We start from the raw sequence: 27,434 nt of genomic DNA on the forward strand, positions 1-27,434 counted from the left end.
CCACCACAGAGTGTGGAATAGCCATCAAATAGGCAGCCACCACAAAATAGGATGGAAGAGCCATCACAAAGAAGGATGGAGGAGGTGCCGCCCCTTAGGGTGGCGGGAGAGGCGAACAACTGATCAAAATAGGGTTGTGCGAAAGTGAGTTGTAGAGAGAAGGAGGAGCACTCACACCATTACATAAGCCGATCGAATAACTCAAAATATATAAACAAATCAACTGTTCAAAGCTAGCAAGAATCCGCTGTAGCAAATTAAAACTGGATTATTTGTTTGAAGCCAAGGTGGGCTCCCGGCAGCGGAAAATTCTTTTTTCATCTTGCTTGAGTAGTTGTTCTCTCGTGTGTTTCGAAAGAAGACTTCTCCTTACCTCTAAATTGGCGGCGAAATCAATCAGTTTAAAGATGAAAATATATGGTATTATTATTTTGTTAATTCATATTACATCACATTTTCGTGAGGAGAAAAAGTATGTACTTCACCAAAGAATTTACAAAATTTACTAGAAAGAATAGCTTAAAAAAAAAAAAAAAAAAAAAAACTAATTTTGCTGAAAATTGGTCATGAGGCAGTGTATGAAGCATTTCTAGAGCCAAATTCAGTCGTTGGAGCAGAAGAAGATACTGATAAATAAACTGCACTCGGCCTCGGCCTCGTATCCTGCAATTCGAATAGCTTCTCATTAGGGTTCATAAGAATTTGCACCACCTTCCGTATCTTTGGTCTTAGCATGGAATATGTGTGCAAGCATGCAAGCCCTACAATCAATGTCCTCTTTACTTGTTCCTCCTCATATTTTCCGTCCAATGTTTGGTCCACGCAATCAAGCAACGCATTTTTCGCATACAAATTCCAAACGTGTTCTACTAAACTATGATCATCCATGAACCCTTTTGATCTTCTCCCACATACCACTTCTAGCACCACCATTCCAAAGCTATAGACATCTGATTCTGGGGTAGCTTTCGCAGATAACCCTAGTACTTCCGGGGCTATGTACGCGGGAGTTCCTGCCAAAGGGATTGTAATTGATGAGTCTTGGAACATTAGTCTCGCTAGCCCGAAATCGCCTAGATGAGCATTGAAATTGGAGTCCAACATCACATTATTTGGTTTAATGTCTCTGTGCACCACAGGGTTGCCACACTCTTCATGGAGGTAGAGTAATGCTGATGCCAATCCCGTTAAGATCTTGTACCTTGTTTTCCAATCAAGGTAGGGTTTTCCAATGTATTGATCGAGGCTTCCATTAGGCATGTATTCGTAGACCAGGAAACGATGGTCGTATTCGTGACACCAGCCTTGGAGTTGCACTATGTTCTTGTGCCTTAAGCGCCCAATGGTGCATATTTCTGCTAAGTACTCCCTTTCACCTGTTTTGGATTTTGAACATACAATTGTCTCAGTAAACAGAAATCAAAAGAAACTATTAGGAAAATAATTGCAGTATCTGAACCAAAAAAAATGATGCATTGATTATATTTTTGTACCATATTGTGTGTAACATTTGTTACATATGTGTGACACGAAATGTAGTACAAGAATGTGGTCTAAACAGTTGTCATACAATTCTTTTCTTTCCGGTATATTAGAAAGCAATGCAACTCGAACAAACCTTTTTTGGAGGTTGCTGAAATCTTCTTGACAGCAACAGTTTTAGGAGGATGTGATGAGAGGATGCCTTTGTAAACAACTCCAAATGCACCTGCACCCAGCAGATTTTCCTTGCTGAAGTTCTGAGTGGCAACTAAAAGCTGTTTGTAAGTGAACATTTCCGGGGCATTTGCAGCTGTTCTTGACTGGCTTTCTATGTCCTCTCCATCCCTATGATTTCTCTTCACAACTTTCAAAATCAAAGGGTAAGTGCAGGCTATCAAAATTGCCACACCCAAGAAAATAGGAAGATCAACAGCCCATATGTTCTTAATATTATTGTGATGATCTTTGTCAGCAGGCCCTAAGGGTATTCCTGGTAACTCCACTGATGTGAAAACCCAATCAAGTACTTGATGGGTCTCTTGGAGGGTCCCACTGGAGGCGGTGAAGCCAACATAAACTGAACTTGGGACAACTTTAGACATGTCAATTGATTGGTTGAGGATGCTGATCAGTGTTGCTGGGATGTCAGTGTACCCAGCAGAAACTTGGAGGATCTGACTCCAAGCATCATAGCCAATTGTGAATCTGATGTCTCTTCCACTCTTGAGGTCAATTCCTGTGGTGTTGAGACTCTTTGCCACAACTGGGTTCATTACGTTTGTTGTGTCAATGGCAATGTGGTTCCCATCTGGATCATCAAATTCTTGATTCATGAAAGTATCTAGCTCAATGGCCATTTGTTTAACCACCCCACCTAATTTTTAGACAACATCAATCAAGTATGTAAAAAAAGTGTACATGTATATGCATAATACGTGCGCACGCACTTACACATATTCTACAATATCAAAGTTTTTAAATTTTGGTAAATTCTATATTTCTAATCATGAGACGTGGTTGTAGTAAACCACATTATATGACATGTCAAGAGTTCATTATAACTGGTCTTGATAATAGACAAAACAAGTAAATTTTACGTTTAGTGTGAAACTAATGTAACTAGTAAATGTTGTCCAACTAGCATTAGAAAAAAAAAAAAATTACGCGTGCCTTCCAAATCAAGAAATAAAACTTTAATAGGAAATATAACTAACCTTGAGTTGATCTATCAAGGAGTCCAAGCAACGAGCCATAGCTATCAGGTGGAGAAGGACTAGTGTCCTGTGCAAAAACAAATGCCATTCCGTCTCCAGATCCAGTTGTGTTTGGAAAGGCAGAAATCCTAACAGTAAAGGTGGTGGAGATAAACGCCGGCCAGGCAATCACCGGGAGGTGATACAAAACCCTTCCAACCTTATACAATTGTGAGGAAGAAGATGAACTACTTGAATTGGCTTCTTGTGGCTCCGGTATGAGGTTCAAATATCCATTATTTGCAGTCACCGAGCCCATGCATATTAGGTCACCATTGTTACAGCTTTGAGGAGTGAAGGTGGGGAAGGAGAAAGTTGTATGTGTTTGATCGTTCATGGAGTACACAAAGGCTTGGCTGCTGATGAGAAGGTAGAGAAGAAAAGAAAAAACATGGTTAACTGTAAATTGGACGGAGCCATAGAGGTTTTGACTTAAAATTGGGTGGATGCTCGTATGTGCATATTATATATAGGGAAATAAAGTTTTTGTTATTTTAATATGGATTCCTACTGCTACTGAATTTTATGTTGTTTTTAGTTAATGTTTTTTTTTCTTTCTAGTATTGTGACAGGGGAACTTTGAATGGAGTTTTGGGTAATAACACATTAAAATATTCCTTTGTTTGTATATAGTTTTATTTAATCCTATTTGTACATGGTTTTTCCAAATCCTATTTTAAATGTTTTTATTACAAACGGATATTGTTAACCTTTTTATTTGTACCTTCCCGATTATCTACTTAACTCTAATGTCCTTCTTATAATGTTACTTGATGATCATAATTGTCTACTTGTCAAATTATTCTTTAAAAATCAACTAAATAGAAATAGTTTTACTTTTTATGGCTTGTTTAAAAGTGTTTTTAAAATAACACTTTTTGTGAAATTGATTTTAAATTTCAAAAGACGTTAAGTGCTTTTTGGAAGAAATATCAAATATGTGATTTTTACATGAAACACTTCAAGTGCTTTTCCAATATCCAACATTGGATTTTTGATAAGAATTGATTTAAAAAATATTTTCACCAAAAACGTTTCAAGTCATGTTCAAAACACTTCCAAATGAGTTTTTAATTAATATTTTTAAAATTTCAATATTTACGTTGAAAATATTATTCTTTAATTTATTCAATAACTGTTAGATGATTAAACGATTTTAAACTTAGTTAATATTTGTAAAATAATATGTAAACACTGACTAATTTTAAATAGAATGAGAAGATTGATGGCGATTTCATTTTTAAATCCTATTTGTATATGATTTAGTGGCATGCGACAGGATTTGACTGTTACATTGAGTAAAATTTTGACCAATGAACAAACTTTTGTTTTTCAGATTTGGAGCTTTAAAATATAAATACTACCAGAAAAAGACAGAAGCTTGTTCAAAAGTTTCACCAAATTAAAAGCAGTAAACGGTAAGACCCCGCTGGTAATAAGAAACAAACGAAAGAATATAAAGGCCTTATTGTGCTTTTCTTTTTTTCCTTTTTTCTTTTTTGGTCTGGCAGTTGGTCTGACTGTGCACACCTGGTTTACATGCAAAAAAGGTTAAAACGACATAATTATGGGTCTTAAATTAGAACACTTGGTTAACATGCAAAAAAGTGTGAAAAAAACATTTCCAACTTAGCACATATAATCCATCACACTTGGTATACATGCAACCGTTCTTGCAATGTTGCGAGAGATCCCGGGGCCACAAGGGGGAGGGAGAGTGATTAAAATTAACACATATAGATGAAAATTACTAAGTGGTACTAGTGTATCACATAGTTTGTTTAACTAGTCAAAAGAAAGGCCTTCAAATAATGGAGTTAAACTTTTGCTTGTGAATTGATAGATAGAAGGAAATTGATATATGATGTAGATTGAAGCCTAAAAGCTTATTTGTTTTTCGGTTTTAACATATAATATTTTTGTCGGAAAATTCTATTCTAATCCTTATCTAAGATTACTTTTTGAATAAAACCTTATCTAAGATTAAAAACTAATTCTAATCCTTGGCATTTAATTGTAACTTTTTAATATTAAATAGGTTGTAATAATTATTGAGGTTTTTGTTTGTAGGCTATATATTGATTCCCATAAATAATAAAAATGTTATTTATCATTGATAGTTTTATTAAGTTCCCATAATAAGAAAAGTCATATATTATAATATAATTTTCATTGTGCATGAATTTCTCCATATATATGATATGCATATTACGTACATATGTATGTTTAGATACTATAGTTACGTACCGGTACATTTGTACCGATATATTCTTACCGAAACTTACAAACAGATACTTCTGTACCTATGAATAATATAAAGTACCTAAAGTTATGTACCGATACTTCTGTACCTATAAATAAAATAAGATACCGAATGTTATGTATAAATTGATTTTGTTTTGTTGTTGAATTTTTTTAATAATGAGAATTTGAATTTTGAATAAATTTTTATCTATTAATATGATCAGAGCACAAAATGAAAAACATAATTATGGATGGGTAAGAATTTCGAATGGTAAGTTTATAAATAATAAATGTGCTATAATTACTTAAATATAGTAGGTTTTAAAAATAGGGACTTATATTAGATTTTGAAAACCTTTCAAGTTAAAATCTAAAAACAATCTTATTGAAGCCTTAAAATCTAAAACCCCATTATTTTTTTGAACGATTAGTTATATCACACTTCTACAGTAAGATGATGTAGTATAACGGTCTGACAAATGATTTTTCGTACGTATTAATGACCATTCGTTAGATACCGTTGCCAAACGACAAACAAAAATATGCCGTTTTATTTTCTATGCATGAATTGTTAAATGTGCGCTACATCATATAGAAATTTGAGCGCTAAAATGCATACTATTAAATTATGGCATTCCAATGAATCATGTTAATTCTAATCCATGATTAAGCAAATAAAAAAAATGTCACACTAACAAATAAGAGACTATGAATATGGAATTTAGAAGTTAAAGTCTTTAGCTTGTAATTTTTTGTTTTCTTTTTTCTCGGCATCATCAGCATATGAGTTAGATGTTCGCGAGGGTTCAAAATAATATACTACAATTCAGAATAGTATAGAACTTGAGAAGTAAAATAAGTAATTGCAAAGACTAAATCTGAAACAAAGCATTTTATTTTCATCCATATAGGATTTGAGTACAATGTCACAGCTCTAATGACAAAAAGATACAAGAAGAACCTGAAATCTTAAACATCAGAAACTGTCGAGCTTTGTTCTTTGAGATCATCACGTCTAATCCCTGCGTTCATACTTCCGAGCCCATATGTGTTTTCCATTGATCCTAAACTTCGAAACTCGAGTACCTTTCAGAACACGATCAACATAAACTACGGTACTCAACACCAATTTAGCAAACAAAGGTTGTTCGTTAGGAGGAACATTTTCCATTTGCACATTTTCCACACAGGTTTCAGATCCCAAAAGTTCCATGAATAGCTCCTTGACCTCATATTGTGACACAGGGAAGCCTCTAGAAAATGTTAGGAACATAGTCCGATCATCCACGGACAGTTCAAGAAAAGGGCTCCAACCCCATAACCCTCCGGTGGGAACACCATGGTCGATGGAGCTATCGGGGTTCACTATTTTCACGTTACCAAACAGCCCGTTTGGGAATAACGGGATTACAAAAGTATCCTCCGGACTAAAATGTGCATGGGACAGAGGAAACAAAATCCTCTGCAAAATGTCAGTAAAAATTCTAGCACAAACATTGTTAACGAAATTTTTTACCCCACTGATTAATGTGTATCGGTTTACGCTGATGATTTGGAGTGAAATTTCCTTCCCCAGGAGCCTTTTAGTAAGGCGTAGGCTACCACCATTGGGTGAAGTTCTTGAAATGGTTCTAGGACAATCGGTAGACTCTAGGCACTTCAAACATTGGACAGCTTCGTCAGCTAAAGCACTGAGTACAGCGTTTGAAAGCCTCACCATCCTGTGCACGAATTTGTTGTAGCCCTTCTCCTGAAGGAAGAGCCACAACGCCATAATCATCAAGGATTCCGCTACATCACGGCGGAGAGTGATCACCAATCGAGAAAAAATTTCTCGATTAGTGTTGTTGAGAGTGTGGAGTGTTGCTTGGCTTATTACACTGGAGGAGGACATTTTGATAGTGAAGTGATAGGTATGTAAGAGAAGAACTAAGAATGCTATGCGGTAAATAACTGGTACAAAGCTACATTAAATAGGTGAAAAATGTGGGGCCCTTGATGTCACGTGACAACTCTCATTCATATGACAGTTACATACACAAAACAGTTCAATTAAAAAATGACATGTGTTTAAAGTTGATAGTCACGTTAGGTAAGTTTTATGGCACCACGAAGCATACTAGGAAATTTCCTAAATTCAAAATTTTAGATTAGGATAATGCATAGCAAGTTGTTTATAAGCACAAATAGATGCATGACAATTGTTCTTCGAGTGCAGAAGTTTTTATAACCTCCCGTATATGATTTTTATTTTTATTTTCCTGGCATCCGTTCTCAAATTCACAACAACTATCACCTTGATTGGATTTCGTTCACGACATCCATATCCGCTGTAATTAATGTATTTAAATCACCTCTGGAGATAACATGCAAAGTGAGAAGCGTTACGGTTGTTGGATGCAGAAAATGACAACAATGTACACAGATTCATGTGCGGGATTAGTTGTTTTTCTTCTTTTTATGAAAAAAAATTAAATTTAAACCCGCGGCTTTGTTGAATTCAAGAACTAGTTACATTGACTCACCAAGTTTAACTGGACACAAAGATGCTGTCATAATGGCGCACGATTCACGTTCAAAGTGAAAGCTTTGCAACTCCATTTTTGAAGATAATCTTCTTACAAAATTGGGGTATTTGGATTTTCATCATTGGATAAAATTGTAGTTTACATTCATAATTTTGATTTTAATCACTATTCTAGTTTCATTATTTAGGTACAAATTGTATTTGTAGGTACATCTAAATTCAATCTAAAATTCATCTTTTACTGAAAAATCTTATTTAAGGATGACAGTTTGGTTTGTAAATAAATGATGACAGCTATACTGCTATTAAGGATTATTTTTAAGGGTATTGTTATTCACACACTCTTTTTTATCTTCCATACACCTTTATTGATTTTTATCGATTGATCTTCTTTCATTCATTCGATCCGACTGCCGAAATTTGAGATGAATATGTGAAAAATAAAAAAGAATGCGTGGATAGCACCATTCTTTTTAAGTCCATATACGCCCACACGTTCCTTCACTTGGAACTTACAAAGATAATTTGCTGTTAGGGGACAAAATTGGTGCAGTTACTCACTTGGCCCCTATCTCTTTTGATTCAGTTAAAAAAAAAAAATCGAGTTTTGCTTTATTTTGTTATGATTTTTTTTTTGAAAAAATTAGTATTTAGTCCCTAGTTATTAATGTTCATTGATTGAGACCTTATTAGTTTTCAATTTTTGATTGAAGTCCTTAGCATTAATGTGATAATGAATGTAAATGTTAATTGCATATTTGTTAAATAAAAATTAGTAATTGATTTGGGATTTTAATACTCACACCTCTATTAAACTTCTAATTAATTTTCGATTCAAACATTTCCAAAATAAAAATTAGAATAAGTTTGTACCCAATAGTTTTTTTATAAAAAGAATCTCAATTTTTTAATCTTAAATGTACCCATTCCTATAATTTTCAATATTTTAAATCTTAAACGTACCATTCTTAAATATACCAATTTGTTATATGTAAAATGTACCCTTTTTTAATACAAAATGTACCCAATTTTTCAATATAAAATCTATTTTTAAAATTATATGGGTTCATTCTTTTTCGTTGATTTGAGAATGTATCCATGTCAAATTTAATCGAAGAAATTTACTAAGGTTATTAAGCATAATATCTTCTTTTTTATTTCCTATGGTTTTGAAGAATGTACCCATGTTTTGGTTCAATAATTTTTTTTGTTAATTTGATGAATGTATCTATATATATATATATATATATATGCACACAATATAATACAGAGTATAATTTATATTTTATTATTTTTAATCCAACTAATTTATATTTTATTATTTTTAATCCAACAAATTATGAGTTTTATTTAAAATCTCATTAATATAAATAAATACAAATTTCAAATTTCAAATTTTAATATAAAAACCATAGTAGCTTATATTATTACATTAATGTCAGAGACTTCAATAAAAAAACTAAAAACAGACAAGGTTTCAATTAAAGAATATTGATAGTTAGGGATTGCATTCAAATTGTCTCCCCCCCCCCCCTTTTTTTTTAATCCTAACAAAGATTGACTACGTAATGGTATACTATGATACGTAATAAAATGATTGATCGATAGATATGTCAAAGATACAATGCTAAAGAAACTATTTATTTAAACTATATTTTATAAATCATATGACGTGATTCTATATGATTGAATTACTACTTAAATGTTGATTGAATAATCCACAAGTATGTACTAGATCGCTCACATTTGTTGATCTTAACTTGTTGAAGTACATAATAAGAAGGATGGTTCTTTTGCGATTGAACTGTCTAATTTGGACCCTGAATAAGATTGATTAGTTAAAGGTATATTCAGATACGTAATCAAATGATTAATTGACACGTACGTGTAAGATACAAAATCAAAAGATTTCTCATGTTTTCATAATTTGAATTCATGTGATTGAATTTTTGGACACGTTAAGCACAATGCTGATTTGATTAGTTAATGGTATATTCAGAAGCGAAATCAAATAATTGATCAACAATTATGTGTACAATACAAAATCAAAGATTTCTTATCTTTTCTTAATTTGGATTCATCTGATTGAACTCTTGGACACATTGAGCACAATGCTGGTTAAACAATAGATAAGGGATATTTTTAAGAATAGAAACATTGAGCAAACCCCAACAAAAGAGGGTTGATGTAAAACAAAAATATTTAACAAGAAATAACTTGCATACAAAAATGAGTAAATAAAAAGTTCAACTAAAGGGCAACTCCATTGGAAGCCAACAAAGAAAGAAATCTGGATTGGCTTTTCTATCATGCTTCAATTAGAAATCTTATGACATAAAGTAAACCCCTCCAATATGCGCTCTCTCTTAGAGCAGCTTCATCGGGACTCCTAGCCCGATGGACTGGTGATTTTTGCAACCCAATAGCTAGAGCTGCAAGCTCCAGCCTATGCAGGTGTGTGGATGAGGGGGGGCCCGAGTGAGAGGACCGGCTTGAATCGGTGGCCCGAAAGGCCCGAAGGCTAGGTGACGCTAGGTTGACTTCAGGGCAACGTCAGCCACAATATAAAATTAATAAAAATATAAAATATTAAAAAAATGTAAAAAATTAATAAAAAAGTAAAAATTAAAAAAAAATATAAAACCTAGCAGGCTTCAAACTCAACGGCTTTCACCTTAGTTCGTCGTCGAGGTTGATGATGCACCCACAGACAAATGGTAGAGACTAACTCAAGCAATTGAAGTAGGGCAATAACCTCATCTTGGTTTGAGCAATGGAAGCTTGAAGCTCTCGGCTTCAATGGTGGATCACCCAAATGGTGCTTTGATGATGCATGCAAGGACATATTCGAGTTCCTCTCATCCAGGAAATTGAGATTTTAGAGTTTGTTAGTTTGATTTGCTTTGGTTTTGAAGAAGAGGAAAAATGAGAGCTCTCAAAGCTGTAAAAATAGAATGAGAGAGAGAGAGATTAGAGAGAGAGAGAAAGGTTTCAGAAATGAGGGGGAAGGGTTGCGTCGGTAAAGAGGGAGAGCTAGAGAGATGTGGGAACCGACTAACATGGGAAAGAATTTGAATAAAAATTCCGAAAAAAAAATTAAAAAAAAATTGATTTAATTTTTCCTATAAATATGTTATCACTATCTTCCAACTTACACCATAATTTTATATTTGGGTAAAGTATAAAAAACTACCTCAACTATTGGTTTCACGACACTTTCATACCCCATCTTTTTAAATTGACAATGCATACCTCATCTTACGAATTTGTGCCAATGTCATACCTCCGTCAGTTTTTCTGTTAAGTGCTGACGTGGCTAGATACGGGGGTCACTCACTAATAATTACAAATTAAAAAATATATATATTAATTTTCTCTCTCTCTTCCCTATCTCTTTTGCCTTTCTCCCTTCTCTGTATCCCCAAAAATCTTTCCCACCCACCCTCCTCGTCCGCTTCTCACCTGTCCCCCCCCAACCTTCATCCAGCACCTTCTTTCTCCCCTCTCTCTCCCGTAGTCTCTTTCCTCCCCACTTCTCTTTCTTGCCGTGCCTAGAACCCACCAAACCCACCTGGATTTTTTCATCCGCCCTCATTTCTCAGATCTACTTGTAAGCTCCGACCTGCTTCCCTCTCCTACTCCATTGCCCACTGCCGATCCGCTGTCGTTGCCGTCTCCAAAGCTGTCAATGAGAAAGGGAGAGAGGAAGAGATGTTAAGGTTGGGGCCGACGAGGTTGTCGTCTTCCCCTAACCCAAACCCAACCCAGATCCCACCCCAAACTAGCCACTCCTATTCCCACCAAGTGCCTTTCTTTTCTTCCTCCGCCGCTCTCTCTATTTCTAACCTACAAGCATGCATCAAAAACAAAGCACCCACCAATCTTAAGAACACAACATTAACAAAAGTTCAAAAACCCATCTTCCAATTTACCTCACTTTTCTAAGAACATAGAACGTTCAGAATATCAAAAAAAATCATTTCCTTTCTCCCACATTTTTCAAGCAACCAAACAAAGCAAAACCATTCAATTTTTCCCAGGAGAAAAAAAAACCCAAGTTCTATTCACAAGAGACTCGGTAGCGGTGGTGGGCGCGGGATTGCTGTTGCGTTTTGCTGGGCTTGAAGATGGTGCTGGGCTGCGGGAACAGAGGAAGGTGGCAAATACGGTCCTCAACTTCTGCAAACCCGATGACGAAGTCGATTTCTTGGTAATCGTGGGGCAACAAGGCTGTCAAGGATTTGTAGAAGTATTTGAACCCATATGGGTAGTTTGGTAAGGAAAGGGAGGAGATGAATAGAGGGATTGGGTACCCGAAGAGGGGTAAGGTTGGTGTGCTGGAGATTGGCGACTTCGATGTCGTCAGTTAGAATGGGGAAGGAGGTGATGGTCGTTGGTGGATGGAGTCGACGATGAAGATGAGAGAAATGTGGGTGGGGTTGCAAATGAGAGAAGGGAGAAATGGGGTAGATGGGGAATAAAGGGGGTGGATCGGATTTGGTAAAGACGGGAGGGGGAAAAGGGGTGGGTCCCTATGTAAAAAAAAAAAAATTAAACGATTTTAATTTTTTTTTAGTTTTTAATATTTAATGAATATTTCAATATTTTAATAATTTATTTAAGCCATGTCACTATTTAAGTCAAGCCACGTTAGCACTTAACAGAGAAACTAACATAAAAACTGACGGAGGTATGGTATTGGCACAAATTCGTAAGATGAGGTATGAAAGTGTCGTGAGACCAATAGTTAAGGTAGTTTTTTGTACTTTACCCTTTATATTTTCTCAAATACTTTGGGTTGTAATTTCTTATTTAATGACATGTGGTACAACAAGACCGATTAAAAATCCTATTCGAAATTACAAATAAAATTATTTTGTTTTATTTTATAAAATAAAAAATACTAATATTTTATTGCCTATTGCCATGACTATTCAGTTTAGAGTAGTTGCAGCGTGGTGGAGGCCCTTTAGGGCTATCCACTATGTTATCCACTCAGCGAATAGTAACCACCTTTTGCATCTCCACTCCTACATTGAATAGTCCTGGCAATTGGCAATAAAATATTAGTATTTTATTTATTTATAAAATAATACAAAATAATTTTATTTGTAATTTCGGATAAGATTTTTTGTAACATCCCACATCGCCCAGGAGAATGGATCCTCTTAGCTTATATGTATATTCTTATCTCTACCTAGCACGAGGCCTTTTGGGAGCTCACTAGCTTTAGAGTTCATCAGAACTCCGAAGTTAAGCAAGTAGTACGCGAAAGCAATCCCATGATGGGTGACCTACTAGGAAGTTCTCGTGAGAATTCCCATAAACAAAACCGTGAGGGCATGGTCGGGGCCCAAAGCCGACAATATCGTGCTACGACGGAGTCGAGCCCGAGATATGGTAAGGGTCTGGGTCGGGATGTGACAATTTAGTATCAGAGTCAATTCCTGGCTGAAGTGTGTTGACGAGGTCATCAGGCCCCTAAAGGGGGTGGATTGTAACATCCCAAATCGCCTAGGGGAGTGGATCCTTCTCAGCCTTATATGTATATTCCCATTTCTACCTACCACAATGCTTTTTGGGAGCTCACTGACTTAGAGTTCATCGGAACTCTGAAGTTAAGCGAGTAGCGCGCGAGAGAAGTTTCATGATGGGTAACTCACTGGGAAGTTCTCGTGTGAGTTTCTAGAAACAAAATCGTGAGGGCATGGTCGGAGCCCAAAGCGGATAATATCGTGCTTCGACGGAGTCGAGCTCGAGATATGGTAGGGGTCTGGGTCGGGATGTGACAATTTAGTATTAGAGTCAATTCCTGGCCAGAAGTGTGTTGACGAGGCCGTCGGGCTCCTAAAGGGGGTGGATTGTAACATCCCACATCGCCTAGGGGAGTGGATCCTTTTAGCCTTATATGTATATTCCCATCTCTACCTAGCACAATGCCTTTTGGGAGCTCATTGGCTTCGGAGTTCATTGGAACTCCGAAGTTAAGCTAGTAGCGCGCGAGAGAAGTTCCATGATGGGTGACCCACTAGGAATTTCTCGTGTGAGTTCCTAGAAACAAAATCGTGAAGGCATGGTCGAGGCCCAAAGCGGACAATATCATGCTATGGTGGAGTCGAGTCCGGGATGTGGTTAGGGGTCTGAGTCGGGATGTGATAATTTTGTAACATCCCACATCGCCCAGAGGAATGGATCATTTAAGCCTTATATGTATATTCCCATCTTTACCTAGCACAAGGCCTTTTAGGAGCTCATTGGCTTTGGAGTTCATCGGAACTCCGAAGTTAAGCGAGTAGCACGCAAGAGCCATCCCATGATGGGTGACCCATTAGGAAGTTCTCATGTGAGTTCCCAGAAACAAAACCGTGAGGGCGTAATCAGGGCCCAAAGCTAAAAATATCATGCTACGGCGGAGTCGAGACAGGGATGTGGTGGAGGCCTAGGTCAGAATGTGACATTTTTAATCGTTTTCGTTGTGCTACATGTCATTATTCGAAAAGACAATAGCAATAAAATATTAGTATATTTTTTATTTATAAAATAATACAAAATAATTTTATTTTTAATTTCAGATAAGATTTTTAATTGTTCTTATTGCGCCACATGTCATTATCCGAATTGAAACTTTGACAAGATATGAAATTGTGATGCAAGGTAGAAGATAATAAGAAGATATTTATAGAAAAGTAAAATCATTTTTTTTTTAACTTTTCAAATTTTTTTTCTTCTAATTTTTAATAATTTTTTTAAAATTTTAAATTTTTTTATTCACCTAATTAATCTATACCGTTGGATTTAAACAAATTTGAATTTCAACACTCCAGATTGTGCCACATGGCACAACGGTAACATTTCTGATTTTTTAACAGTATTTTTTTTTTCAATTTTTAAAGTCAAATAACATGGTCCATTGATCTCAGATCCAACAGCTGATATTAAATAAGGTTTTTTAATTTTTATTACTGTTGGAAATCCAACGGCCACAATTTGTATCCGTTGAAATCCAATGGGCGTGGGGAAGCTACGTGGCTCCCCAACGGTAACAAAAAATTAGTGCACCGCGGGCCCCTTTTTGGACTTTCTGTCCCCTGACGCACCCACGCGAGCTTGAACACCACGCACCTGATAGAAAAAAATTAAAATAAGTGCCTAACATCAGTTGACGTCAGACTTACCTCAGGTGCTCGGGGCGGCGCGAATCCAAGGGCCTGCTCGGGCTCCCTCGCCAACCAATGCTGGACTTCCTCCCTCAGGCAATCAGGCCCTGTGCTGAAGTCTGTTCATCGAGCAATTGCTTCTGCTGGAGCTGCTCTTAAGGGTGGAGATGCAAAAGGCAGTTACTGTTCATTAAAGCAGGTACTGTTCACTGGAGGCTATTCAGTAGTGAGTTGCCCTAGGGGGCCTTTGCAACGTTGAGTTGCTCTTACTTTCACACTCGGGCTGACTACATTGAGGTGGATCGCCTTATGGTATGAGATTTAGTGACCAACAAATTTATCCAAGTTAGTTTTGTTTCCTCAAAAGATAAAATCGTATATTTATTTACTAAGTCACTATCTCTTAACAAGTTCGTGCACTTTGAAGAAAGTTGTTTGTACCCTTCAACTTTAAGGGAAAAGGATCCTCTCCGGATCCCTTCCTCATAATCCACCAAGTTCGAGGATCCGAGCTATTGAAATTTGATCCAACGGCTATAAACAGGGGTCCACTTTAAAAGTTATAATAACTTTAGCCGTTTGATCAAATTTCAATGGTCTGGATCCCGAACTTTGTGAATTAGGTGGAAGTGATCCAGAGATGATCCATTTCCAACTTTAAGGGGGTGATAAAAGACACTTGGCTTAGGGTTAGAGTTTACCAGTTTAGGGATTAGGGTTTAGATTCTTTTTCAAATTTAATTTATATGAAAGTCAAAAATTATTTGGTTGAATAAATCAAATGAATAATTTTATATGATAATATGTGTGAATTGTCAATTTAGTCCTTGAATTATCACTTGAGTGAAAATTAGGTCCTTGAACTATTTTTTTTCTCAAAAAAATAAGTCATTGAATTATAAAAATCTGCAAATTACGTCCTTAATATTAGATTCGAAGATACTATATTCAATTTCCGTTAATTTAAGTCACGTTACTTATATGTGATACATATTGGAGAGTAGAGTGGTAATTTTCATAAAGAAATAGTATATAGAGTTAACTTTGGAGGGTAAATTAGACATTAGATTCACAATGTCACATCCTGGCCCGGGCCCCCACCACATCCCGAGCTCGACTCCACCATAGCACGATATTGTCCACTTTGGGCCCCGACCACGTCCCTCACGATTTTGTTTCTGGGAACTCACACTAGAACTTCCCAGTAGGATACCCATCATGGGATTGCTCTCGTACGCTACTTGCTTAACTTCGGAGTTCCAATGGAACCCGAAGCCAGTGAGCTACCAAAATACCTTGTGCTAAGTAAAGATGAGAATATACATATAAGGCTTACATGATCCACTTCTCTGGGGCGATGTGGGATGAAACAATCTACCCCCCTTAGGGGTCCGATGTCCTTGTCGGCACACTTCCGACTAGGGATTGGCTCTGATACCAAACTGTCACATCCTGGCCCGATCCCTTACCACATCCCGAGCTCGACTCCACCATAGCACGATATTGTCCGCTTTGGGCCCTGACCACGCCCTCACGAATTTGTTTCTGGGAACTCATACCAGAACTTCCCAGTGGGTCACCCATCATAAGATTGCTCTCGCGCGTTACTCGCTTAACTTCGGAGTTCTAATGGAACTCGAAGCCAATGAGCTCCCGAAAGGCCTCGTGCTAGGTAAATATGAGAATATACATATAAGGCTTACATGATTCACTCCCCTTGGCGATGTGGGATGAAACAATCAAATTGTCATATCTTGGCCTGGGTCCCCACCACATCCCGGGCTTGACTCCATCGTAGCACGATATTGTCTGTTTTAGGCCTCTACCACGCCCTCACGGTTTTGTTTCTGAGAACTCACACGAGAACTTCCCAATAGGTCACCCATCTTGGGATTGCTCTCACATGAACTCGCTTAACTTCGGAGTTCCTATGGAACCCGAAGCCAGTGAGCTCCCAAAAGGCCTTGTGCTAGGTAGAGATGAGAATATACATATAAGGCTTACAGGACCCACTTTCCTGGGCGATGTGGGATGTGACTTAATTTTGATCGGGATGTGTCACACAACCTACATGAAATGTTAAGGGCTTATAGGCGAGAAAATGATGGTATTACACTCTAAAGTGTGTCAATTGACTTAAGTTGACAAAAATTGGATAAAATAGCTTTGAATATAATAGTAGAGATGGAATTAGCAATTTTTAATGAATTTAGAGACTTATTATACCAAAAAAATAATTCAGAGACCTAATTTTCACTAAGATGATAGTTCAGGAACTAAATCGACACTTGACCCTGTGTATATTTTTGCTCACCACCTTATTTATCACCATTGGACAAGTTTAAATTTCAAAGTGTGTGTAGTGGATAGACACAAATCTTAAGATTTAAACTCATTTAATAATAATACGTAGAGTAATGAGCATTACCACCACCTCAAATGGTGAGCAAAATGCACCCATTTCTATTAGATCATTCCAGGCAACAATTTTTATATTAAATTTTAGAATTTTGACTATTTAATTTAGGTCCATTTTGTTTTTATTACTTTTTTTGCCAGGTTCCTTTTGAGGTTGTGTTAGGGTTAGGAAATTTCTTTTTACTTTGTTTCCAATGTTTGGCAAAGAAAGGAAAATGAGTTTGTGCCATTGTTTCATTTTCTCCAACCCTTGCAGCTGTGGAGGCCTCCTACCCCTCGAGAACTCTCTGCTCTCTCTCACCTTTCTGCAAATGAATGAAAGAAAAAAAAAAAAAACCCTAGCCGCGCCTCCATTTTGCAGCCATAGCTTCGAAAAAAAAAAACATTCCCCAGCAAGTCCGACTGCCTGAACACCCCATCAAACCCTAGAAATCGTTTCCTTTTTTGGGTATCCGGATGGCTCCTCCTTATTTCTCCCTGCTCTTTGCTTCCCCAAACCCTAGAATCCTCCCCATTTCCCCTGAACGAGAAATCCGAAACCCACAGCCCAAAACTCACTCATACGTCGCCCCTCTCCTTGGTTTGCCACTTTCCTCATCAATGGTTCGTTCTCTCCTTTCTATTCAATTTCGGTGAGTTCTTTCTCTGCTCTTGGGGATTTTATTCTCTTCGTGGTTGCTCTGATAGAAAATCATGATTGCCTGATTTTTTTTTATTACGACAGTGTACTTTCTCTCTCACTCGATCTACTTTTAAGTGATTGAAAATTGGGTTAGCCATTTTCCATGGTTCGAATTGAAATGCAGCTGAATCTGTCTCCCTTGGGCAGTGTTTTGGCGAATCCGTTTGTGTTCAATGGCGATTTGAGCGAGGGCAGTGAGAGCTCTGGGGTTTCGTTTTTGGTCCCCTATTAAGGGGGTGCGATGGATTTGTCAAAGGTCGGCGAGAAGATTCTGAGCTCCTTTAGGTGTGCCAGATTGCTCGGCCTTCTTCCTTCTGCTTCTGATCGCCCGAGGTGATTGAAATTTCAGTTTTTGCACGTAATGCTGCTCTTAAGCCCTCAAATTCGATGCGTTTCGTGTTTAGTTGTGTGAAATTTGATTGTGTCGGAGTAAAATCGAGTTGAAATTGCATAATTAGATCTTATAATTTGAAATGTTTGTTCCAAGTGTTTGTAATTTGCTTTATATACTGAATAACAGTTTGGTTTGGGTGATTATCTGCGGTTTCGTGTTAATTAAGAAGAAGGTTAAGTTTATTAAGTATCATTTTAAGAGCAATGCTTATTTATCTGGCAGTGGTAGATAGTTAATTCACTGTTAAGTGGGGAATGAAAATGCTGTGCTTACTGCGAAATTTAGCTGATTGGTGCAGGGTTAAAATAAACGTTTATTTTCTATCCTAAATGTATTCATGTGTTGTTTACCTAATATGGAAGCAGACATCATGGTCAAAAAGTGGAGGAGATAGAAGAATTCTATGAAGAGTTGCTACTGTATAATTATTATTATTTTTTTAATACATTTTCATTTGGATTTTCACAAAACATAACACATGAGTAAGTATGTTGGTTTTTTATTTTAGTTGTAGAAATTAACAAACATATATTGCATACCTTTTCAGGTGATGACATCGACAGTGTTGACATCATGGACATGGGGTTGTGGTTTGTCAACTATTTCCAGGCCAATAGTTTATAACTATTGCCCATCTGTTCTGTTGAGGTATGTTTCATTTTTTTGTTGTTTAAATTTATATGTTATTCATCTTTTGTGAGCATTCGTTCCAGGATTTTACGAAATTCTTAAAATTTTATTTAATTGAATTTATGGTCAGTCGGTAATTTTTTTATTTCCAGAATCTTCTAATCCTATTGATGCAACGAGTCGTAGGGGAGCCACGAGTTCACCGAAGCTTTCAAATTTTGCCCACTCACTCATTGTAATCTCCTTTTCTCTCTCTCTCTCTCTCCCTCTCCCCTGTTTTTCTATCCTATGGCATTTGGGTTTTCCCCTATTTCTCTTTCTGTTGATCTAATTTGAGGTGAAGTTTGAATTTTGGTTGAATTGGAATGTGGGTTTAATGGGTTTCCTTTCGGTTGTCGATTCGACTTTGGTAGGATTGGCATGTGGTTTTTCAAGCTTTTGCAACCACTTTGGGTCTGGCAAAGGTAATAATCTTACTCTTCATTCCATAAGCTTCATTTTGTATGCCCAAAAAAATTTGGAATGGAAAACATGATGGGAGTTTTAGGAAATGCCCATGTTCTGTAATTTTCCCCATTTGTTGTTTTTTGCAATTTCTTTGATCATGTTAGCCATATAAGCATGTTTTCCTCATGTTTTCCTCTCTTCATTACATTCCGAATCTTTAAAATCCTTGCTGATTTGTGTAATTTCTCATATATGTTTCTATGTTTGTTTGATTTTGGTTTCTAGGTTATAATCTTAATCGACAAGATGCAAAACGAGGAGTCAATCATCACCGAGCTCTAATCGGTGAACGTATACATGAGAGTTAACATCGTTGTTTCTTTGCAAATACCATTGCTGACCTTATTCAAGAACCATTTTAACATAATAGGTTCTATTTGGATGATTAGAGTTTTGAACCTTTTCTTTCCCCCAATTCCACATGAACTGAGTTTTATTGCTCAACAGACCTTGGTAAATATTTATAACCAACTAAAAGTGTTTTCTTTTGATTATTTTCCAATATATTTTTTAGCCAATTGACAACCCTAATATTGAAATTTTCGATCAAATAAAACTCTTAGAATATTGAAAAACACTTCTTATATATAATATTGAAATTTTCGATCAAATAAAACTCTTAGAATATTGAAAAACACTTCTTATATATAATATTGAAATTTTCTCCAAGAAAAGAGCGAATATAATAAGGCTCTTACAAGGCCATAGGGAACTACAACATAGAGTTGGATCAAGTAGAAGCCATGAACAGTGCGATCACGTGTCGAGGCAAGGTACGGGCACAGTACTGTCATTGCAGGTTCCTTTGGCATGGCTGCAACTTGCATAAATCTTCTTACTAGGAACAGCAGAGGTGATACGAATTTCTTCCATAACAATGTTTTGACAGCCTGGAATCTGGTTGCAGTTTAATTTGATCGCCTCCTCGCTTCCAGAAGTTCCTTGAAAATCAATGTATCTCACATCGCTCACGGTCACAGCTGATGTCTAATCATCAATATTTGGAACAAGTCAAGCCCCATGTCAACAAATGTGATATTATGGAAAAATTGTTCTCTTGCCAGAATCTTTAGTAATGCAAAATGGTTTACGTTTGTCAATTAAACTGTAAATCTGACACATTTATTATTCTAATTTTGTTGCATGTGAAATACAAATTCATAGTTTGACATCATAAGTATGGTAAAATAACATTACCCTATGAACTGTTAAACATTTCAAATAAAAAAGAGAAAGTAAATATACCTGATTTTCGCAGCTTAGTTTAGCTTCAGCATCACAATAAAATTGGTCAATGATGATAGGGTTTGCAGCTGCAACAAGTGTGATCTTCTCGAAAACTATGTTCTTAGCATAGCCAGATCCACCCTGAAAATTAACAAGGACAATATCTTAGAGAATCGATGCAAATACAGGAAATGGGTCAACTGTATCTTAATTTGGAGACTGAACGTATAAATACTAACCATATAAATGGAATTTCTCCTTTGGACAAACAATGGGATAGTTCATTTAAACTACGGGGATGAAAGTTTCAATTTGGGTGTAGAGAAGAGATCATATTGATCTAACCAACTTGGATAAGATAAGGTGTGCATATACATAAATCTTTTATGGTACATATAATTATATATACCTGCCATGTTTTGATTCTTGCTCCATTTTGAGTTCCATTGAAACTACAATCTCTCACGTAAACATTTTCTACTGTTTCATGAGCTCCATTTTTACCTAAGCTTCCCACACTGAATTAGACAAAGTATATAAAGTTACAACGAGTGTTAAACTTAAGGATAATGAGAGGGAGACTAAATTTTTAAACCTAATCTGTAAATCAAATGATGTGTTACTAATATAAAGTAAGCACGTTAATTAACACCTAAGTAATAATCTAATTATTAACAATCACATCATTTGGTCTACAAAATTTAATTAAAAATTTTAGTCTTCCTAACATTACTTTAAACTTAATTATATGCTCAACATCTAATTAATGTTGTCAATAAATTGATATAATATATTTTGTGTGGTTATTTTGGATAAACCTAATTCCATGGCCCGGTCCACACGCAATGTTGGTAACGTTGATGTTGGAAGACCCAGAACTGATAGCGATACAGTCATCACCTGTTGTAACAAAATGCACAAAAAAACTAATTGGTTGCAATGGCCTGCAAAATAATGATCAGGATTAATTACATAAAATGAATTTAAATTAATTACCAGTTCCAATAAAAGAGTCATGAATATTGACACTGATAGAGTTTGAGATATCAATTCCATCAGTATTCGGACTTTCGGCAGGTGCAATTATAGTAAGATGGGAGACATCGACGTTGATGCAGTGGGTTATACCAATATGAGCTTTTGGGCTATTGACATGTGTAAGTCCACTTAAACGAAGATTGTTACAGTCTGTTAAAGTGTAGAGCCTGCAGTAATTGGTAAAACCCAACTTAATTTAGTAATATGGATTAAAATGATATCGGTTCAAACAAATTCCTATGGTAGCATTCTACCAGATGAAGTAATGCTATGTTTTTAATACAAACGATAGTGAGGAAATCGGGATTAACACACAAAACTGATACATTTCTTTATACACTGCTTTAATACAAGTGAGTTTCACTTTCAAATGAAATGGTTGATCAACCTATATTAGAGAGTGCGTTAATTATTGTGTCTTATGCGTGTCTAAATAGTTTTGTTGATCAGATAATAAATTTGCACCACACACTACTAAAAGAAAATCAGTTTGACTAATAGTTTGAATTCATAGTCTGATAATTAAATTCATACTAACCTTTGGTCTTTCGCAGCTCTTCTCATTGACCTGTAAATATGTTGGATGGGATAAGCATCTTAGATGTATGGTGATTATATTATAATTTCAATAGATACGAACAGAGTATTACATTTATGAAGGAGATATATTGATCGGCAATGCTATTGCTCCACCAAGATGAACCCTGGCCATCGATTGTTCCTGAACCATCGAGCGTGAGATTTGCCACATTTGTAAATTGGAGCCAGGCATTTGATGATGGGCACTCTTTCCATGCATCCACCGTTTTGGGAGCCACTACATTCCCCAGGACCTACTCTCCGGACCCAATATGAAAGGAACATTTAACCATTTTTCAAAAGTTGAAGTCATATTACTGAATAATTTTAGTTTGCACCAATAAACGGACAATAGCCATGGATGAACCTGAGCCTACTACCAGAATAGCCACATATCTTACATCACTAAAGATTATTAAGCACAAGAGACTTACATATGCTATGAATACATTGTTACTCGTAGCGTTTCATACCACAGTGACCCAATACATGTGTCATATAAATCTTTCTTATTCAAACTCGAATGAGCACGTTAGGATACAAAATAAATAAAAAACAACAGAGGGAAATATAAAGACGAATGAAGAAGGGAAATCTTAGCTATAATTAGAGGATTATAAATTCCTTATTAAATTTGCTTGCCATAAATATTCCTTATAGATTTACCTGAATATGGACCCTCGTAGGCCTGCAAGGGCCTTCAAATTCGATAGGCTGCAGTAAGAAGGTTTTTCCCTTGGGTATAACTAGTGTAGGTACGTCACCAACTTCATCTGCTCCACATAAGGCTTTCCATGCATTTACAAAAGCCTATACATGCAAAGATAAGAACGGTTCATTATTTTTTCTATACAATGATGCTGGAGTGGAAAGTGTGGCTAAGTAACACAATGATTTATATTTAAGTTTATTCTTTTTAACTTGTTCAAGTAGTATTCGAAAGAACGATTTTATCCACTTACTTTTTTTTTTACCTCCCAAGCTCCTACACACAATCCGTTAATATATGTCCTTAGTTCTTTTTAATAATTTGGTCCAACGTCCAAAAATTGAGAGGTGCGTATAAAAGATAAAAATGAATGTATGGATAACAACACTATAGTAAAAAAATTATTATTCAACAAAAAAAGAACTGATTAAAATATAACACATTTATGTCCTATTTCATGAAAATAATTTTTTTGGTGTAAAGCATGCTTTTGATTTAATAATGTGACGAATTAATTGTTTTTGAACCACTCATGACGACTTAAAAAAGAATATGTGTTACATTACTACTGATTCATGTATTTGGGATAGAACGTCCTGAATGTCCAGGGGTCCAGAACTCAAGTATAATCAATAGAGAACCTATACACAAAGCATATACCTGTACAAAACATATGAATGTGAAAACAAAGAAGAAAAGAGAGAAGTTACTTCAGAATCGTCAGCTTCTCCATCCCCAACTGCCCTATAATTAAGAACATCAAATGTTTTTTCACTGTACCCAATATCAATCAACCCAGACAGCACAATGCTAAATATCAAAAGGCTAACGAGTCGGTCCTGCATTTTTTTACGAAACGGGGGAAAAATTAAACCAGAATTGAAGCAACAAAAGAAATATTCTGGAGTCCAGCAATAAATTTGATAAGGATATGAATTGTTTGAGATTATGTACCAATACATATATATACTAGCCGCAACCGGCGGGGGCTGCAAAAAAAATTGAGAGCGGGTAATGCTTATCTTTCATATTCATCAAAGTAAATCATAAAATTGAGATCTTAGTTTTCTTCATTTCCTTGTATTTTCTGATTGCGATTTTTCTTTTCCAAGTTAAACATCTATGAATCCAGATGCAAATATATTACACAGAAAATAGATTTTTTTCCTAAAAAATGGTTGACTAGGTTGAAGTGAAACTCTGTAGGCCACGTATATAGAACATTTGTGTAAAATTAAGATTTCAGTAATTACTAGTCATCTTATAGTTTAACTGAATATATCTTTAGAAAATGTTTTTCAATTAATTACATTAGTTTCCATATATATAATTAGCTTACTAGCCAGAAACCTGTTTGCTTATTATGTTACTATTTAAATCGTGCCCCTTATATATTAACGTAAATTAGTAATGGCAAAAAGGACAGTACAGTGACTTTTACAATGCAGTCTCAAAACCAAACCATCACAAAGGAACACAATTAGATACCGCACTCATCACAAATCTATATCGTTATCACAATCAGTGTGAGTCAAGCAAATTTGTACCAGTGTACCAAATTCTTAGTAGGTAAAGCAAAAGAACTTTATTCAATTTCTTTAACCCTATATTTTCAACCACCATTTCCAATTTGGAAGCATTTTCCAACTGACTGGAGATTTTTAAACTAGGTTGGTGGTAAATCATTTTTTGTACGGAAAAACCAGAAGTCATAGTACACCTTCGTGAAGCTTTCTTTCTAGTTTGTTGAGAAGAACATATATATGACTGAGAATATGCAAACGCTTGTTTCATTTAGTTTGAGGGTTTCGTTTTTCCTTTTTTTTTTTTTTTTCTTTCTTTCACACAATTCTACGTTCACGCATATTAACGATGGTCACACGTTAATGCTTGTTAGTCACATAGATACGCATTAACAGCATCCTTATTTTCGTTAATCTTGAATTCAAATTTTCTCTTGAGCATGTGGCCTTAAGTCAACGTGTGGAAGCTTTTCTTATTCCACTTTGAGAGTCTCTTTACCATTTCTCTTTCATTATTATCTTAAACGATTATATGATGCACTGCATGATAATTTTGATGTAATGATCACTTCGGTTACTAATCTGTATGGTGCGTGAATATTTTATTACAAACAACATTATTTACTACATTTATTTAAAACGAAAGGTCTTATCCGTCAAAGCAATCCACTACTTGCATATGAGGCATAAAGAATCACTTGATTTATTTACTAATTCCTTTGAAAGAAAGATCTTGAGACATGATTTAGGGAAATATTTATAAAGGTAACATATCACTATTTTCCCAATTCACACAATTAATACACGACGAGCCCATAATCTTTCAACAAATAATCTTATTATAAAAGCACTAGTACTTCGAGATTGAACATTAACATATAATACATCCCATTTGGAAGGGCAATCAGCATCAGGTACAGTAGAGATTGACTTTCCATTCGCATTTTGCATGAAGATGTGAATGGCTTTCCAGGCACAATGAAGGTTAAGTTGAAATGATCCATTACAATGGTCCAACGCAAGGTACAACAGTTCAGTGTTATTACTTGCTCGCTAGCTGAACTTTGAATGCACTAAATGTAATTGCTAAAAAAACATCATTTTCATTTTGTTACGCCAAATAAGATTTCATCGCCTAATGGTTTGCCTGACGAATTTCGTCGGGCAAAAGTCGTCGATTATATGCTTACCCGCCAAATATTAAGACTTTGTTGGGCAAATATTGTTCAATGACAAAATTACCAACGACAATTTCATTGAGTCAAGTGCGTTGACCAACTTGACCTTATGATTATAACTTGTCTGAAGATAGCATTTTATCGGACAAAGTCGTATGTTTCAAAATTACACTTTCATATCTCAGGTTTAGGGTCTATTTCAATGTCTTACAACATCTTCGAAACATTTCACTTTCATACCTTAAGTACTATTTTATTTTAAAATAATACCTCCATTACATTTTCCATCCATACTAGTAGAAAAACATGTTTGCACTACGGCAGCTTGCGCGACGGAGCAAATTTCGTTGCGCAAAGTATGTTTGCGAGACGCAAAAAAAAGACGTCGCGCAAACAGCCTTTGCGCAACGGCACTTTGCGCGACGCAGGCTGGCGTCGCGCAAAGACGCTTTGCGCGACGTAGGAACACCTGCGTCACGCAAAACACCTTTGCGCGACGCCAGCCTGCGTCGCGCAAAGTGCCGTTGCGCAAAGGCTGTTTGCGCGACGTTTTGTGCGTCACGCAAGATTTTGGCGCCAAACCAGGAATTCTTTACCGCTTTTTCCCTAACTTTGCGTGACGCAGTTGCACCTACGTCGCGCAAAGTTTTTTTTTTTTTTTTTGCTCTTTTGCTTTTCTTTTGGGATTCTTGCATTAGTTCATTGTTTCTTGCTTTTCTTTTGGCGACAAACAATGTTGTAAATTGACGATCGAATTAGTTCATTGTATTCATATAGGGTTAAAGAGTGTAGCTGTAAAAAATCATCAAAATCAAAGTTAAAACAACCGTTAAATTGTGATTTTTCGTTTAAAGCCGTCAAAAAGGTTTGTCCTGTTACTTAATATCTGAATGTTTGTTTTTTACGATTTTTGGCGTATGCGATCTCGAAGTATATACAAATAAGTTTCACGGTTTGATCGTTAAAATTAGTTTTGTACAATGTGTATCCCATCAAAACGATAGATTCCCTAACATTTATAGTTTATTAATACTTTCATTAAGTATAACATAAGATTTTGTAGTATCCACTTGTGTAAATATTTTAAATTGACGATCGAGTTAGTTCGTTGTATTCATATAGGGTCAAGGAGCGTAGCTATAAAAAAATCATCAAAATCGGAGTTAAAATAACCGTTAAATTGTGATTTTTCGTTTATAACCGTCAAAAAGTTTTGTCCCGCTACTTGATATCTGAATGTTTGTTTTTTGCGATTTTTGGCGTATGCGATCTCAAAGTATATACAAACAAGTTTGACGGTTCGATCGTTGAAATTAGTTTTGTACAATGCGTATCCCATCAAAACGATAGATTCCCTAACACTAGAGTTTATTAATACTTTCATCAAGCATAACATAAGATTTTGTGGTATCCACTTGTGTAAATATTTTAAATTGATGATCGAATTACTTCGTTGTATTCATATAGGGTCAAGGAGTGTAGCTGTAAAAAATCATCAAAATCGGAGTTAAAACAACCGTTAAATCGTGATTTTTCGTTTATAACCGTCGAAAAGTTTTGTCCCGTTACTTGATCTTTGAATGTCTTTTTTTTTTGAGATTTTTGGCGAATACGATATCGAAGTATATACAAACAAGTTTTACGGTTGGATCATTGAAAATAATTTCGTACAATGCGTTTCCCATCAAGTTCAATGATATATATATTTACTAAGTAGATTTTAATTTATTTATTTTGTACTCATAAGGAAAAAAAAAAAAAAAAAAAAAAAAACTTTGCGCAACGTAGGTACAACTGCGTCGCGCAAAGATGTTTTGCGCGACGCAGTTGTACCTACGTCGCGCAAAGTGTTTTTTTTTTTTTTTTTTTTTTTTTTGGGGGGGGGG

General features: G+C 35.8%; 2 protein-coding genes, 1 long non-coding RNA gene and 1 pseudogene across 4 annotated transcripts; 1 reads left to right on the forward strand and 3 right to left on the reverse strand.

The window, feature by feature from the left end:
* Positions 1-564: 564 nt before the first annotated feature.
* On the reverse strand, positions 565-2,994 carry LOC103946803 (probable L-type lectin-domain containing receptor kinase S.5). The gene is made up of 3 exons (XM_018647343.1): positions 2,697-2,994; positions 1,619-2,356; positions 565-1,376 (listed from the first exon to the last, which is right to left on the reverse strand). Exons 1-3 carry the CDS (start codon positions 2,992-2,994, stop codon positions 565-567), a joined length of 1,848 nt encoding a protein of 615 aa, XP_018502859.1.
* Positions 2,995-5,994: 3,000 nt separating this feature from the next.
* Positions 5,995-6,873, reverse strand: LOC103946804. The gene has a single exon (XM_009357600.2). The coding sequence runs from the start codon at positions 6,871-6,873 to the stop codon at positions 5,995-5,997; it is 879 nt and encodes a 292-aa protein (XP_009355875.2).
* Positions 6,874-17,886: 11,013 nt separating this feature from the next.
* Positions 17,887-19,576, forward strand: LOC125480675. 2 transcript variants are annotated; one of them, XR_007260987.1, is made up of 5 exons: positions 17,887-18,121; positions 18,705-18,805; positions 18,940-19,022; positions 19,201-19,251; positions 19,520-19,576. It is a non-coding gene; the product is annotated as an uncharacterized LOC125480675 (long non-coding RNA). The 2 variants fall into 2 exon arrangements; XR_007260990.1 differs by having other exon boundaries at positions 17,887-18,096.
* A 474-nt stretch (positions 19,577-20,050) lies between these two features.
* Positions 20,051-23,692, reverse strand: LOC103946805 (annotated as a pseudogene).
* Between the last annotated feature and the right edge of the window lie 3,742 nt (positions 23,693-27,434).

This window comes from the organism of the source record quoted next, unplaced genomic scaffold (assembly GCF_019419815.1).
Source record: "Pyrus x bretschneideri cultivar Hongxiangsu unplaced genomic scaffold, Pyrus_bretschneideri_v1 Contig1, whole genome shotgun sequence".
Lineage (NCBI taxonomy): Eukaryota > Viridiplantae > Streptophyta > Magnoliopsida > Rosales > Rosaceae > Pyrus > Pyrus x bretschneideri.